At 41.8% G+C, this 16,955-nt stretch overlaps 1 protein-coding gene across 1 annotated transcript in view; it reads right to left on the reverse strand.

Moving 5' to 3' along the window:
* The window catches only part of DIPK2B (divergent protein kinase domain 2B), a 45,167-nt gene extending 28,212 nt beyond the window's left edge, over positions 1 to 16,955 (reverse strand). Inside the window, exons 1-2 of the mRNA XM_084788872.1 lie at positions 16,622 to 16,955; positions 6,857 to 7,121 (exon numbers count right to left, since the gene is read on the reverse strand). Coding sequence (XP_084644998.1) covers positions 6,857 to 7,121; positions 16,622 to 16,857 — 501 coding nt within the window. The 5' untranslated portion in view covers positions 16,858 to 16,955. The remainder of the gene's footprint in view (positions 1 to 6,856; positions 7,122 to 16,621) is intronic.

Consider the following 16,955-nt stretch of genomic DNA (forward strand, 5'->3'; position numbering starts at 1 on the left):
CTACTGGCAAGACACTTTTGGTTGCTTGACTTCCACTAACGATCATTTCCTTTGTTTGTTTTTGATATAGCGTCTCACTACACAGCCCAGACCGGCTCTCCCCTTGCCTCAGCCTCCCAAATGCTGGGATTACAGAAGTGATCCTTTGTGCTGGGGGAGTAATTTCAATTTTGACTTTAATGTTAGACAAGTGTGAAAATGATACAGCCAGCAGTGAGCTATTTTTTTCAGCATCAACATATACATGCACTCATCCCCTTTGATTGTCCTCCTTGGTCCTGTAAAAACCCTTAGATATTTTTGAGTGTAAGTGAAATGAATTTATCTTGTTCAGCAGTTACATATAAGCCTATATTTTGATGAATGATTAAACTGCATTTTGGTGAATTTGCTTATTTCTCCGATTCTATCTATTCAAAGAAATAATGGAAACTAGGAAGTAAAATTGCCAGCCATCCTGGTTTAAACAAAGCTGTTGAAAGACTCTGTATTGCCATCTAGTGGTCAAAAAGCTTACTGCCCATCTAGCTCATTCTCTTTGGAGATGGCATCCTGATCTGCATCTAGGATTATGTCCTGGCAGTTTAGAGGTTCTTGAGGGGATGGAAGGCAGACACGATGCAGGGTACATGTTTTCCTCTTTCCAATCCTGCCTGTCTGGGGTTCTTGCTTCTTTGCGTTTGGCATTACGGCAGAGGAAGCATTCTTTGTAGTCTTAAAAATAAGGGCATCGTGAAAAACAGAGTGGTGTTCTTGGCTGTGCTTCTATTCGGGGACTAGCAATTTAGGCCGTGGGATATTTCCATCAGAACAATGCAGGAAATTCACGGTTTTATTACTGTAAGCGCTGTGCACACCCAGCCACACACGCCCTGGATTGCCAACTTCCTCTTGATTCTTGGTCCTGCCACCGTCTTCGGCAGTTTCTACTGTAGTTATTCTGTGGCTCCAGAGAATGTCCTTATGACAAAGCTATACTCAGCCCTGCAAGAGGGGAGCCAGACTCCAGACTCTGCCTCTGATGAGGACCACTGGACCTTTCACCCATGTGAACTTTATTAATAAACAAGAAGATACAGTATACAGATCAAAGGCCCAATGGGCCAGCTGCATTGGTCCTTGGTTCAGTCTACTTCTATTTCTTTAATTGTTTTCTCCTCTCCCCTCTGCTTAACTAACAAGGGTTATTAGTTTATTGTGACCTTTTTCTACCTTCTCCAAATACATACCGGCACACACAAATGTACATTCTCTCTCTCTCTCTCTCTCTCTCTCTCTCTCTCTCTCTCTCTCTCTCTCTCTCTCTCTCTCACACACACACACACACACACACTTAAAGAATCTGCTCAAGATCACTGTTAGAAAAAGGCTTTTGAAGAAATGAAGGTTGGGGTAGTTAGCTTAACTTAAACACTGACAGAATGCCAGGTTTGGGTTGGTTGGCTCTGAGCTATTTGGTATAAGTTGAAAGATGAGGTACATCTCATACCCATCCATCCCATAATAGCTCCTCATTTGGTGCATAATACTCCCACATAAGTATAAACAGGATTTCTCAACCAGAAATAAGGATTTCTGCCTGATGCACTATCAGAAAAACAGGGCAGAGCTGTTCAGCCAAATCTAGGAGGAATGGTCAGGCAGAGATCAGGGACAGATACTGCTTGCTTAGAATGCTATTTAGAAGGATTCTGGGGCTATATTTAAGTTCGAGGGGGAAGAATGCGTGGTTATGTGCTTGGGTCCAAGTGTTGAAGCATTTGTGTAGCGTCTAGGCACATTTCCAACATCTTTAATCATCTCTATATGGCTTATAATAACCTAAATCATATGCAAATAGTTATGCTATGTTGCTTAAGGAAAGATAAAGAAGAAAGAACTATGCTTACAGTGAATATAGACACTTTTATTTCAGAGTGTTTTTAGGTGGGTTTCACCATGTTGCACAGACTATTCTTAGAATTTCTTAGTCTCTGGGGTTCTTCTGCCTCAGAATCCAAAGTAGCAAGGACTACAAGTGAGCAAGCACTCTAGATTATTTTTGGATCTGTGGTTGGTGGAATTCTCCGACATGAAGTCCACTAATACAGTAATGGCTGTATTAGGGATATCTGAGATAGTTAACAAAACACTATAGCTATTGTTATGCCAGAGAATTAACCACACTATTAGCTTTGTACTCAAATGGTTTCCTGGAGTGCTGGCAGTGAAATGCTCTTGCTGTTATCATTTTGGCCTAGGACACACTAGGAGCTGTACATCACATGATGTTGATGCCTGGCAACATGACCTTAAAATAAGGTTAGCATTTTAATGACTTCTAGTTTTTTATTTAAAATTGGGATACGTTCAATTCACCTAGTACTGAGTTCCATGAGGACATTTTCATGCTCAGACACAATGTTCTTTGATCACATTTGCCCCCATCATACTTCCTTTTATTACTGAGCTAAAGTTCACATAACTTGAAGTTCAACTCTTTAACAATTGATTATTTTGATAAAAGGTCTTGTAGGGGCAAAATTAATGCCATATCCTATATGTAATTTATAGTCTGCAGTTAATGATGGTCTGTATGAGAACTTGTCCTCTAGGTGCTCTTCTCCTGTGTTCTGGGAATGACACCTGCCAGCACTCTCCAGAAACTCCACTGGAACAATTAGATACAATTAACGCCCAATGATCCTCTGAGATAAAATAACTTCCTTGGAGATTCAGCCTCCTGAACCCATTCTGCTGGAAGGTCTACATTCCTGAGACTCACAACTTTCCCTTGAGGTGCAGCCTCCGTCCAACCTGCCTGAAGGTCTACATTCTTGAGACTCAAGACCCCTGCTTATGGTTTTTTCTTTAATTCTCTGTGACCCCAAGCCCTAATTACAGTTTTTCCTTATAAACCCATTACCCTCGAAGCTCCGGTATTACTCTCCTATCCTACTGTGTCAGGAAGGATGGTGATCCGAAACTCTGAGCCTGTAATACAGGACCCTGTGTATATTGCATCGGTATCGAGTCCTGGTGGTCTTTTTTGGGGGGGTCTTGCGATCTGGGTAATCTTGGCATAACATTCTCACTATGTAGTGCAGAATGGTCTTAGATTTGCTAGCCTCCTGCCCCGCTTCCTAAGTGCTGGGACTACAAGTAGACACCACAATGCTTGGACACATAAGTTATTTTAAACTATACAATTTGATGGGTTTCTAGTACATTTACAAAGGTGTGACAGCATCATCAATACCTAATTTTAAAATTTGTTCATCCCCAAAGGAACTGCATCCCAATAGTCACTCTGAATTCTCTCCTGTCCTTTCATCTTGTCAACCATTCATTTTCTGTTTGTCACTGTTCATTGGCCTACTAGAATCACACTTGCCCTCTGTTGTCTGGTTTATTTTATGGAACATGTTTTCAAGGTTCTTTTATGCAGCAGCATGAATTAGTACTTTTTCCATTGTTAAGGCTGACTAATAAATATTTCATATTTTGGATAGAACACATTTTATTTAGCCATTAATCAGTTGATGGACATTTGGGATGTTTCCACCATTTGGCTATTTTAAGTAGATTGTTTTAAATTCTGGTCTTTAATTTTCGTGGATTAGGCTAGGTGATGATTTTTTTCCCCTCCACTGATGGCGAAGAAGGGTCTATTTGAAACTGAGTTTTGCTAAGAAGCAAAAAACAGGCATGTGGGTGATAGATGAGTCCTGGGAACAGGAAAAAGCACAAAAATCCAAGGGCAGACAGGTTATAGTTAACAAATGTAAAGGCTCTCTAGGAAGAACGTATGACAAGAAAAGAAGATACTGCCAGAAAAGAATACTCATGGCTTTGATCTTAGTGCATAGAAAAACAGTGGGGTTTGTCCAGGATATATAAGATGATTGTTGATATTTTTTCTGTTGTTTTATAAGAAGGAAAAAGTCTAGCGGGGGGATAAAAAGATAGGTTGGGGTGTAAAGACAAGTGAATATGGTTATGGTTTGAGATGTCTTATTGAGTGTGGCTAGGAGTTATTCTTTGGGTAGAAAGAAAGCAAACTTGTAATGCACATGTCAAGCGTAAAATGAAAAAGAAAAACAGATGAAGAGAATATTTGTATAATCAATAAAAGAAAGGGGCTCACTTATTGCTAGAATGCCACATGTATTTTTAAAATGATGGGCCTTTAAAAAAACATCTCCTTCCTCAAAGCACATCAGGATGAAGAAATCAGGCAGAAGAGGGAGCATGGACTGCCATTTTAGAAATGACGAAATCCGAGTCCAGGTTAGCACTTGGTGAAGGTAGACTCCAGGTCCATCTGTGACGCAAACACAGCAGAGCCATAGAAGTCAAAGAATGTCAGAGCCTGGAGGGTCGTCGAGCTTATCCAGAAGCCCTCCTCCTATCTCACTTCTCTGCAGGAATGTCAAAGCAGAGAATTACACTATTAGCTTAAATTCAATCTTTTGAATGAAAGACTCAAGTTAGTAGTCTGTCCGTTGTTCCCATAGAGACATTATAACACGAAAGAGTTGGTGGTTGGTGGTCTTAGTCTGTCTCCACCATTGAGCCCAATGCTCCTGGGAGAGGGAGGACACTGCATGTGATTCCTCTCCACATTTACAACTGAAGCTATTGAAACTTGTTGAATGTATGAGTGACAATCAGAAGCTCGCAATTCTCCCTGGGAGGCTGTTTTTTTTCCCTCTTATTCTGCCATAGCTTTTAGAGGCAGATCTGAGATTCAAGCACAGTTTTCTTGTTCCATGGCTGTCTGGCCTACACCTTGGTGTCCACATATATTAGTACAGGTGACTCTAGATGCACCAGAAGGGTGCTTTGAACTTGTCAGAGCTCAGGATAATTCTCAGTCTGTTGTTATTATGGAAATGTCCAGAGCACAAGGGGGAAAAGAGCTTACCCTTGTCTCAAGCAGTGCTCTCAGCCTGTGGGTTGCAATCCCTATAGGAGATTCTGTATTTCAGATATCTACATTATGATTGATAACATTAGCAAAATTACAGTTATGAAGTAGCAATGAAATAATGTTATGGCTGGGGATCACCACAACATGAAGAACTGTATTAAATGTCACAGCATTAGGAAGGTTGAGAAGCTCTGTGCTAGAGCTTAAGGCTCATTAGCCATATTATTATTATTATTATTATTATTATTATTATTATTATTATTATTACTTTTAATTTTATTGATTTATTCATATTACATCTCAATTGTTATCCCATCCCTTGTATCCTCCCATTCCTCCCTCCCTCCCTCCCATTTTCCCCTTACTCCCCTCCCCTATGACTGTGACTGAGGGGGTCCTCCTCTCCCTGTATATGCTCATAGGGTATCAAGTCTCTTCTTGGTAGCCTGCTATCCTTCCTCTGAGTGCCACCAGGCCTCCCCATCAGGGGACGCAGTCAAATATGGGGCACCAGAGTTCGTGTGAAAGTCAGTCCCCACTCTCCACTCAACTGTGAAGAATGTTCTGTCTGTTAGCTAGATCTGGGTAGGGGTTTGATGTTTACTGCACGTATTGTCCTATAATGACTTTTGTGGGAGGCATGGAAGTTCTTGTTCTGACAGATGATCACTAGGGGAACCAGGAACATTAAACACAAAAGAGAGATATCTAACCTATTTTTCATCTAGAAACATGTGTTTGTAAGGCCCAGTGTTCATATGTGTATGTGAGTGAGTGTGTGCACATGTATACGTGTGTGTGTATGTGTGTGTGTGTGTGTTGTGTGTGTGTGTGTGTGTGTGTGTGTGTGTGTGTGTGTGTGTGAGATAGTCTCACTATGTAGCTCAAAGGGGTCTCCAATGTGTACCATGCTTCTCCCACCTTTACTTCCTGAGTGGTGGGATTACAATCATGTGCCACCATGCCTGGCCTTTATATGGAACCTTCTATAGATAAAGGCTCTCCATACCTGGGGGTCGAGAAGGCATCCAGGGGAAAAGTTGCAGGTGAGTTTAACTCTGTCAGGGGAGTGGGTTTGTAAGGGTTATCCTGGCAAATCTTCAGCTTAAAGGTGGCGGCTAGGGACTATTTATCAAGTAAGCATTGAGGATCAATAGAAGAAGGTGGTGGATGATGATAGGACAGAGCCTTATAAACAAAATTTGATTAGTTCCTGCCTGGTCACAAGCCACTCTGTTTTATGAAGGAACCAGGTCTGACTGGGCTGCCTGCCTGTCTTGCTGTTTCATGTCCTGTTTCTAGCAGCTTCTGTGTCTGTGTTTATGCTGGTTAGCTAGTGATGTTTACTGCTCTGAGAACGCACCCCTCCCCTCCTCGGGACTTTTCCTCCTGTGTGCAATCAACTCTCGAGGGATTTCATCTGTGAGGGGCATTCCTGTTTTGCTGTCTATAAGAAGTCTCTTTGAACAGTGAATAAAAAGCTGCTGCCGCTGCTCTCTTAGCATGAAGGACCCTCTGTGTTATTGTGTGTGTATGTGTGTGTGAGATAAATCCGCAGTTCCTCGCCCTTGACTTGGTACCGCAGTGGCGCAGGTGCCACAGTTTTATGATGATTTTTTCATACTTTAGATAAGACCACAACATCTCTATTTTGTTAGACCAGCGGCTCTCAACCTTCCTAACGCCCTGGTCCTTAAATACATACAGTTCCTCATGTTGTGATGACCCTCAACTATAAAATTATTTTTGTTGCTACTTCATAAGCGTTATTTTGCTACTGTTCTCTATCGTAATACAATCATCTTAGGTGACCCCTGTGAAAGGGGGTCATTCAACCCCCAAAGGGATGGCAATTCACAGATTGCGAAGCCCCTATGTTCTCAGGTGAGACATATGAGTGGATATCCCTTGCCACCCCTCACTCCACTCATGGCCTGCACTCACCTGCACCAGGTCAGGTGTGAGGCGCTTGGCCTGAAGCCATTTCTGGAACCTCCCAGTTTTCCGAAGGATGCGCTCAATGCTGCAGGTCTTCGGAGCTGAGGCAGAGGCACAGATCCTCCTGTCAGAGATCTCACTTTGGTACTTGCTGACCAGTCGAGAAATCTCCACTGGGCGCCAGGTTTTAGAATCATCTGAATAATTCGCAGCATAAGATAGCAAGTCCTGAGGAGGCAGTCCCAGATGGGAAGCCAGGGAGTTGTCAAACCTGTGGGAAGCATAGGATAAACCTGTGAGCCAGAGGTCCGCAGAATCCAAGGACAGGGAAATGGGACAACAGCCTATCTGATCATTTCTTTTACTTTGATTTGTTCTAGGCTCCTTTTACAAGATGATTATCTGTATTTGGCCAAACTTTGATGTATACATATGATGTCTAAAGAGGTCACATGAAACTATCCTCTGCCCCCAATGTACAGGAGGGCCAACTAAGACTCTTTGAACTTCAACCCTGTTTTTAATTTTTTTTTTGTTTTGTTTTTGAGACAAGGTTTCTCTGAATATCCAGCCCTGGCTGTCCTGGACTGACATGCTTTGTAGATCAGGCTGGCCTCAAACTCACGGAGATCTGCCTGCCTCTGCCTTCCTGAGTGCTAGGATTACAATCCCACTTTTTAAAGGCAATAACTTTATACTTTTGGTTCTTCTTTTCATACCCCACTCTCACTGTACAGGTGTGGAAGGGGAGGCTTACAGAGCTTAAGTATTTTGCTCAAAATCCAACACAAAGTTGACAATCTGGGGCATAAACCCCTAACTATTTTGCCTTATGTACTTTACTATACAAACCACCCATCTCTTGACTAATGTCTGGGGCTTAGAAACAGCTCTCCAAGAGGATCTTGGGCCTGAACTTGAGAGATCGCTGTACCCTAACTACCCTAACATCCAATTCCAAGGAACCCCATCAACACTGATTTAAGTCATCAGCACCAAGTGAATTTCAAGCTCCCACGGCTGCTTCATGTGCATCAAATTTGAAGGCATCTGGCTCCAGCAGGTGTATGATTGAGCACCGTGCCTTGGTCAGCTTTTAATCTTTCTCAGGGGAGAGGCACTGGCCTGTTGTCATCTGCTGATTTCCTAGGCTCTACAGTTACCCTTTCCAACAGAGTCACTTCTCCAGCTGTGTGCTGACATTTCCATTAGGGACTGTGGAATTTGCTTTTGATTTATGTCTGAAAAAATTACTCAGAAAAAGTTTGCCTTCATTATTGTTAACTGAAGGTCATACGGCAAGTAAAAATCAGACTATATGAAATATTGAACTTAAATGGGAGTTTAAAATTCCTGTTATTGAGCACTATTGGGCAGCCCATGGCAACGGGTTTTGCCTTATATGCATACGACGACTTAACATTTTGATGAGCCCCAACTGTATATTATCTTGTTTTCTTACTCATATAATTCAGCTTTGCTCAAAGGTAGTACAAGTTTCCCACTGATTGCTATTTGCAGTGTGGGGGATGAAGCTCAGTGCCTTGTGTATGCTACCCAAATGTGTTCCAACTGAAGCACAACACCAGTTCATTCCTAGTATTTTGATACCAAGGCAAGCCATAGACACATTTCAAGGACAAACGGTCAAAGTCCAGGGACAAGAGCAGGAGAACCCAGGTCTCTGAGTCCCTTCCATATCAGAGCTGCAGCCCCTCACCACTGGGAAAGTGCTGTCAGGAAGCAGCCTCTGCAGTGCAGTGCTGCAAACTGCAAAGGATGTAGGCACAAGTGGTTCTGCTGAAGAACCTTGCCACAGGGATACTGAAGAAGATGAACTTGGAAAGAGCTTTACAAAAGTCAGTTTTACCAGAAGTTTCAGGACAACTGTGGGGACTCATTTTCCCTTCTAGGAAGGACCAAAAGGGCTCAGGACCCAGAGGTAGTCCTGCTTCCAGTGTCTTCTCTTGGTTATAAAGTTCCAACCCTACAAAGATCTTGGAACTTAGGTTTTACAATGAGGTGATAATGATAGTTACACACATTTATGAAACCTTTAAGGATGTCAACTTCTTTGTTAAAGTCTTTGTGTATATTAATTTATTTGATCTGTGTGTGTGTGTGTGTGTGTGTGTGTGTGTGACAGTAAAGATTGCACCCAGGACATCAAACATGCTAGACAAATGCTCTACTACTGAGCTACATCTCCAGGACACTTTCCTTTCAATATATTTATGAGGTTAGTGGCATAATAACTTGCACAGATGAGGACCCTGAGTCATGGAATAGTTACATCATTTTCCCAAAAGTATTTTATTAGGAATTGGATCAACCTTTACCAGTTTACCATTGTTTATTCCTATAAAGTCCATTTTATGAATTAGTTCACGAGAGCAGGTCAATAATATCATTAAAGGCTGGAACTGGCAAGTCTTGAAAGCTTATTATCTCCTTGTCCCCATTTACACTTTGTTTTGGGGATGAGAAAACTGAAGGCAGATTATGTGTGACTTGTCTGAAGAATCATAGACAATGAGTGATAAAGGGAGGCAGAGCCTAGAGATTCCATTCAACTAACTGGCAGAGTTGAGAGAGACTTTTCTGCTCTGTTGTCATTTGCTGAGGAGGTTCTGATGAGATCACAGCATGTCTTGGTAAGTGATCTGCAGGTTCAGTTATGGCCAAGAAAATTCCGTAATGAATTTGAGAGAAAAACAGACAAAGTCTCTCTCATTGAAAATGGCATAACATTTAGTGTTGCAAAGGGGAAGTATGTATCTCACAGTATTGTCTGCCTTCTTAACTGACTAGAAGAATGTTGGTGAAAACATGGGCCCTTCTCTTCATTCTTTAAAATGTCAATATTCTGGAGTTTAGAAAACCAAAACCAATCAACCAACCAAAACAAACCAGGCAACTGTCTACTCTTTCTTTTGAATTGAGATCATAGGCTGGCTGAGTTTCTTATTGCAAGAAAGGTAGACTGGCAAGATCACACCTCCTCAGAACTGGAGGGAAGCATCAAGGTATGTGTTTGGTAGTGGTGGGGGGAGACATGCCTTCTTAAGTATTACTTACCTCTCTTTTCTTTTCATCTCTCAGCTCTATACTGAAACCCCAAAGGATCTATCTTCTTTCTAAAACTCTCAGGATACAGTCATAGTCATTAGTAGAGTCTACAACGATCTTCCAAGAGTTGTCAGCTGCTGTTCATTCTCCTCATAAGCTTGTGTTTTTCTCAATAAATTACTGGCTACTTTTGGATAACTGCATCCTTTCAGGCTCCTGACATGCCTTTCCCTTTGTTGGAAACACTTTCTTCTTCTTTCTTCTCTGGATAGCACCTAATAAACCTTTTAAATCCCCTTCTGATTTTCATTTGTTTTACTCTTAGTTGAGGTAGCGTTCTTTCTACATGTTCACATGACACTCTGCATTGGACATTTTATATATTGTGCTTTAGCCATTAATTTACTTCTCTGTTTTCTCAATAACAAGATCCTCCAGGGTGAAGATATGGTCTCTTTCAACTTTATAACTCAAGAGTTTAGTAGAGTGCTTCTTACCAAGTTAGTACTCAATACCTTGCAGTTGGATGAATGAATGTTTGGACGCATAGATGGTAGATATTTGGATGTTAGATGCATACATAAGGAGAGAGATGCTCAAAGGTTAGGATAATAGAATCCAGAAAATGATGATGGGGTGGAAAAATGCTTGGAGGACTGCCTTGATGACTTAGTAGTAGGACATTAGATGAATGGGATGGGCATATGGGTGAATTGATGAACGGCAGATTGTATAGGTTCTAGAGCTGCCAAGGCTTCAGAATTGAGGTCAGGAAATGAATTAAAAAATAATTACTCTCCTCTTTGCTAAGAATTAATTTCCATTGCCAACTTAAGTGGATTCCAAATCACCTGAGACATATCTCTGGGCACACCTTTGAGAGGGTTACTAGAGAGGTTGGACTGAAGCAGGAAGACTCATCCTGAATGTGGATGGGACCATCCCGTGTACTGGGCTTCTGGACTGAATACAAAGGGGAAACGAGAGGAAGCCAGCTGTGCACCAGCATGCACCTCTGGTTCCTGACTGCCAATGCTGTGCAGCCAGCTGCTGACCGCTCATGTGACCACAGAGCTGCCAAGTCTTCTGTGGCATACCTTCCCTTCTATGATGGATTGGATTGCTTGCAAACTATAAGGCACAATAATCCCTTACTCCATTAATGTCCTGTTTTTGTTTTTGTTATCTATGTGGTCACAGACACAAGAAAAGGAACTACCAAATCTTTTGCAAAGAAGACAAAGAAAAGGCTAGGGAGAAGAGAAGGCAAAACCCAACCAACCAACCAACCAAACCCAGTTTAATAATTTGTTTGTTTTCTGGAAAGCCTTTCACTAGTCAGTAGGAGGTGTTTGGACATTCTTTAAGGTTTAGGGGTTGAGGATGCTAGACCAATCACATGTAGTCAAGAGGATGAGGTAATGAATCAGCACTGGTAAGGGCCCAAGAACCCCTACCAGTCATGCATGCCTCCCAGAATATTTTTCTCTCTTCTCTCTTTCACATGTCTTTGCATTACACTGAGCCCCTCTACCATCCAGCATCTTTCCAAAGGTCTTAGGATATAGTCATGTTATTTGACACAGTTAATCATGATCTTTCTACAACCACTACTTGCTATTCTCCTTGTAAAACTTGCTTTGGTCTCATCAAGTCACTGTTGACCTTTGCACAAACTACACTTATTTATTACGTTGGCCTCTGTCAATATTTCTAAAATGCTGCCACTAAGCACTCTTTCCCCTTGCATACACAATATGGGCCAAGCAGATCCTGGTCGATCCTTCTGGTTGGTGGGACCATGCAGGGTTTCTTGTCTAAGGAAATTTTCAGTAGAAGGAGCATGTCAGTCAGGCCCACCTAATTTCCATAGAACATGTTTTAAATTTAGGAAGAAGAATTCAACACAGGTTGCATAGAAAAATTGGTCAGAACACATAACATTTTTTTAAAGGCAGGGTTTCTCTGTGTAGCAATTGGCTGTCCTGGAACTCACTCTATATAGCTGGCTAACCTGGAACTAACTCAGAGATCCACCTTTCTCTCTGCCTCCTGAGTGTTATGATGAAAGGTGTGCTCACTACTGCTGGGGCACATTCTAATTTTCAATTACTCAACTGTGGTTGAGTATGGGAAGCCCCTGGTATATCACTAGCATCCTTCTAAAGGATAGATAATGATGACAAAGTATATTCATTTGTCAAGTGTGGCTCTTGAGTTTACCCAGCCTAGCCTAGGAAGCTTGTCTGTCATTGTGTCCTAGCATTGTCCAGTCCTGAATGGCTGGACCAGGGCTGGAATGTATACACAAGGACCAGGCTAGAAAATTGTAGTCACACTTCCAAGGTCCTGAGATGGGCTTTCTTCTGAGGCACAATGAGATTTTTTCCCCTCTCAGACAGAGTTTCTCTGTGTAGCCTTGGCTACCCTTTGTAGACCAGGCTGGTCTGGAACACACAGAGCAATGAGAATATTTTTGAAGAAATAGCAAACTGTTTAAGAGTAGATAAACAAGACCAAGATGAATGACTATGCCATTAGATGGAGACAAAGGGATTGGACATGGTGTTTTGAGATAGAGCATGAGCTGAGCATGTCCAGACCTCTGGTTCCATCCTCAGCACCAAAGTGAGCAAGCAAGAGAGCGAGGGAGGGAGGGAGGAGGTGAGGGAAAGAGAGAGAGACAGAGGCAGAGACAGAGAGAGACAGGGACAGAGACAGAGAGACGGAGACAGAGAGGTAAAAGATTTGAACTTAAAGCTTGACCAAAAAAAAAAAACCTACAAAGGGCCAATAAACTTGCAAAAATTTTTTTTGGTTTGAAATAAAAAAGCTTGGTCCAGGTGAATGCTTTTAATCCCAGAACTTGGGAGGCAGAGACAGGTGGATTCTATGAGCTCAAGGCCAGCCGGATCTACAAGGTGAGTCTAGGACAGCTTTGACTTACACAGAGAAACCCTGTCTCAAAAAACCAAGAAAAAAAAGAGCTTGGAAGAAATGCAAGCTAAAGAAAGATTGATATTAATAAATGTATTCCATAGATAAATCAGGCCATACAAAATTAAATATTAATAGATCTATCATATACAATATAAAATATTACTTTCTATTAATGTCAAATCAAATATTTGTGAGTGCAAGAAATGAACTTTATAGTTAGAGTACTCATTTGAAGATATATACATGTATATGTATACATATGATCTTAAAATTAGCTTTTTTCATTAAAATATACCATTTAGAGAGTTTTTCACAAGGAATCAATAAGGGAGATGCACAAAATCTTGCTGCAGGAATGTTTGACACATGATTGTCTATAATATTGAAAAGTAAAAAAAAATTCCATTGTCTCATGATAGTAGGTTAGTTAAGTATATTATAGTTGGCTGATGTAACTGAATATTACAAAACCATTATAATCAGATTATGGATAAGAGTATTTAATCATGTGAACAAGTGTTCTTCATATGCAAGTATAGTCCCTATATAAGAATGATTGGATCTTTGTGCAGGTTCATGTGTGCATACATGTGTGTGTGTGTGCATGTGCGCACGTGCGCCTTTATGCATATATGTACTTTGGTGTATTTTGTATATGTGAAGGCCAGAGACTGATGTCAGGTGTCTTTCTCAACTACTCCACATTTTATTTTCTTTTAATTGATTACTTTTTCTTCTTTTTGAGAGACAGGGTTTCTCTGTGTAGCCCTGGCTGTCCTGGACTTGCTTTGTAGACCAGACTGGCCTCACACTCATAGTGATCTGCCTGCCTCTTTCTCTCTGATTGCTGGGATTAAAGGTATGGGCCACCACACCTGCCTCCCACTTTATTTATTTATTTATTTTTTGAGGCAGAACCTGGTCCTCTCTGGTTCAGCTATGCTGGTTGGTCAATGAGCTACAGAGTCCTGCCTGTCTCTGCCTTCTTAGCACTAAGATTATGTTTCTTTGTTTTTTTGAACAGGATCTCTGGGGATACATCGGTTTCCACTTCCCAGTCTTAGAGTTATAAGCCCCTGTAGCCACGCCCAGTTTGGATGTGGGTGCTTGGGGATCCACATTCCCAGCCAGCACTTTACCCATGCATCCATCTCTCTAGCCCACTTCAGAATGAATTCGATGCGATTTTTAGTTTGGATTTTTTTTTAGTTAACATTTATAAAATAAGCAAATAGTATGCTTATAATAAAATAAAAAATTATAAGGTAGCAAGAAAGATGATACGTAGGTTCCTACCCTCAGACTCTCTCTGCCTCTTCCTGTTTGAGGTTAAGCATTCTCAGCACAGAGTGCTGTAACCTCACAAACCTGACCTGATGTTTTCCTGTGTGCAACTGCACACTTCCTCTTTAGGTGCACGTGAATGTCTTGAGCTCTAGAGAAGCAGTGTTGCAAGAAAAACACCTTGCACTTTATGAAGGAGGACTGAAGCCTAGCGCTCTCCACCGGACGCCCTTCAGCTTCTTTCTCTCCCAGCTTAAGCGATACCTACGTCCTCACTGCTGCGTTCTCTGAGTAATCAGCAATACCGCTCCATATTTGGATTGCTCCTTTTCACATTGCGTCAGTCAACAAACTGGACACAGAGCTGAATCCAGGAGTATCCTTTCCGCCTTCCTTTGTCCGAAATGACCTCTCTTCTGGTTCTTCAGACCCTGAGAGCAACCCTAGGCCACCCTGCCTACAGTTTTCTATGGGGTCCTCCTGAAGTGTGGGAGTTTATCTCCCAGCGTAACACCCTCCCTATTGTCTGCGGCAGAGTAGTCTTAATTAGGGATCCTTCAACTTTGCAACCTTAACGAAAGGCTTGATAGAGAGTGCTGGAGCTGTAGCTCAGCCCTGCCTGGCGTTTCATTTCATCACCAGGAAGACTAAAACAGAAACCAAAGATCCTTAGTAGCAAATGTCCACATAAACTCCCGAAAACATCTAAAAGTATAATAGATCTAGAAAGTTAGTTTACTGGTTAAGAACACCCTTACAGAGGACCCAGATTGAGCTCCCAGCACCAAAATGGTGGCTCATTACTGTCTATAAATCTAAGCCCAGGGGATCTGAGACCATCTTTTGGCTTCAAGATCAGCCATGCATTTGATGCACAGATACACATGCACGAAAAACACCCATATACATGAAATAAAATATAAAATGAAAATAAAGTTTAATGTTTTCTGTCAACACACACCACACACACACACACACACACACACACACACAGCATTTTATTCAGCCATAAAGAATTACAAAAGTATGTCATTTTTAAGAAAATGGATGGAATTGAAGATCATGATATTAAATGAAATAAGGTAGACTAAGAAACACAAATACCACATTTTCTCATATGTGAAATATAGATTTTAAATATATAAAATGAAAATAAAGGACTATTTGAGACAAGGAAGGATATTGGGAGGAGAGGAGCAAGAAAAATGGAATAAACCCCATTAAGGCACATAATACAAATGCATAAAAATGTCATAAAGAAGCCCATCATTTTGTATAATGAGTATGTAGTAACACAAAACAAGCAAAACATAGGAGAAAAAAGAAGCTTAACATTTTCGATTGGGCTTTTCTATTCACTGTTTCTTTTTAGTAATCTAATGGAACAGTCACAGGTTATCTCTGTTTAATAGAGAGGTTGCTTATCATTGCTTATGCCTTTTGTTTGTTCACAGAATCTTATAGGCATAAGGTTAGGTTCTGGTGGAGGGAAAAGAAGGGGTCGAAACTTCTTTGGTGCTTAAAAAACCTAGAAACCACAGATTCACAGGCTAAGTGCCCCATTTCTTGACCTAGCATTCAAGGGCCTGTGTGTCATGTGTCCTTCTAGCTTCTCCTCTGTCCATATCGACCTACACCCCCGGCTTCAGCCACCTGTACCTCTCACCTCTTCCCTTACCTCCATCCTCGTTTAAGATGCTTTTGTCTTAAACCTTTCCCTTCCCCAAACCTAGAAGACGTTGCTTAAAAAGCCTCTTTCCAGAGGCGCCCACTCTCCGTTCAGTGTCCGCTGTCTGGTGCTCCTGTATTCTAGTGTGCATCAGACCAAAGCTTACTGTTATTTGAATTGCTTTCTGACCACCTAGAAGGTAAGGAATAGAGCTGGGGTGGCTGTTCTCACTTGGTTCCTGCTGGTTCCTAGCCTTGTTAAATGTTCCATGACTGTGTTGTTGATAGGTATAGAGACCATTTTTGGGGGGTGGTGGTGGTGGAAGGGGGGAGTCATGTGCACGGCAGTGAACTAAACAATGACTTTCCTCAGATCAGCATCATACAATAGAAAACAGACCTTGACATGTTGGAAAAAACTGTCTTTGTATCTCAGATCTATCTTGGGCAGGTTCCTTAATCCTGTCATGTCTGCTTATTGTTTGAATAATGGGGGCAACTGTTAACACCTGGGATAGTTTAAAACATCTGCCACATAGTAGTTTTCTTTGTATTTTTCATTCCCCCCCATTGTGAGGAACGAGTAGGGAAACTCAACAGTCCCAGGCTACTTAAGTCATAGAAAATAATTTTCATCTTTCCTTTTCAAAAAGAACCTTTGGATTTAGCATTCAGGGCTGCAATTTGGTTTCTGCCCTTGCCCTCCTATGTCAGCCCGTTACCACATTGTTAAATGCCTTCCTCTCAGCCCCCACCCATAAATTAGACATCTCAATTTGCTCCTCAGAGTGAGTTGATGATGATTCTGACCTTATTTCGTCTTTCAAGAACTTCTTACAAATGGATGTCCCGATGCAGGCATTGCACTTATCAAGACCGAGGAACGTCCTTTCCAAAGTGTAGCTGCTTCTGACTCGGGGTACCAAAGAAGGAGGGAGAGAAGCTGGCGAGGAGAAAGAACAGCTCAGGGCTGAGACCCACAGCAGCAGCCTGGCTGGCCAGGGTTGGTGGAAGGCAGCAGCCGCAGCCCCGAGTCGGGGCTCCATCCTGTGCTCTGTGCGGTGCGCTCAGAGCTGCACAGAGGTTAGGCCTGACCAGAAAGGAAGCTGTCAAAAGCATCTGGTTTCAGGATGCTGACCCTGTC

This window comes from Acomys minous, assembly GCF_964271855.1.
Source record: "Acomys minous genome assembly, chromosome: 7".
Classification (NCBI taxonomy): Eukaryota; Metazoa; Chordata; class Mammalia; order Rodentia; family Muridae; genus Acomys; species Acomys minous.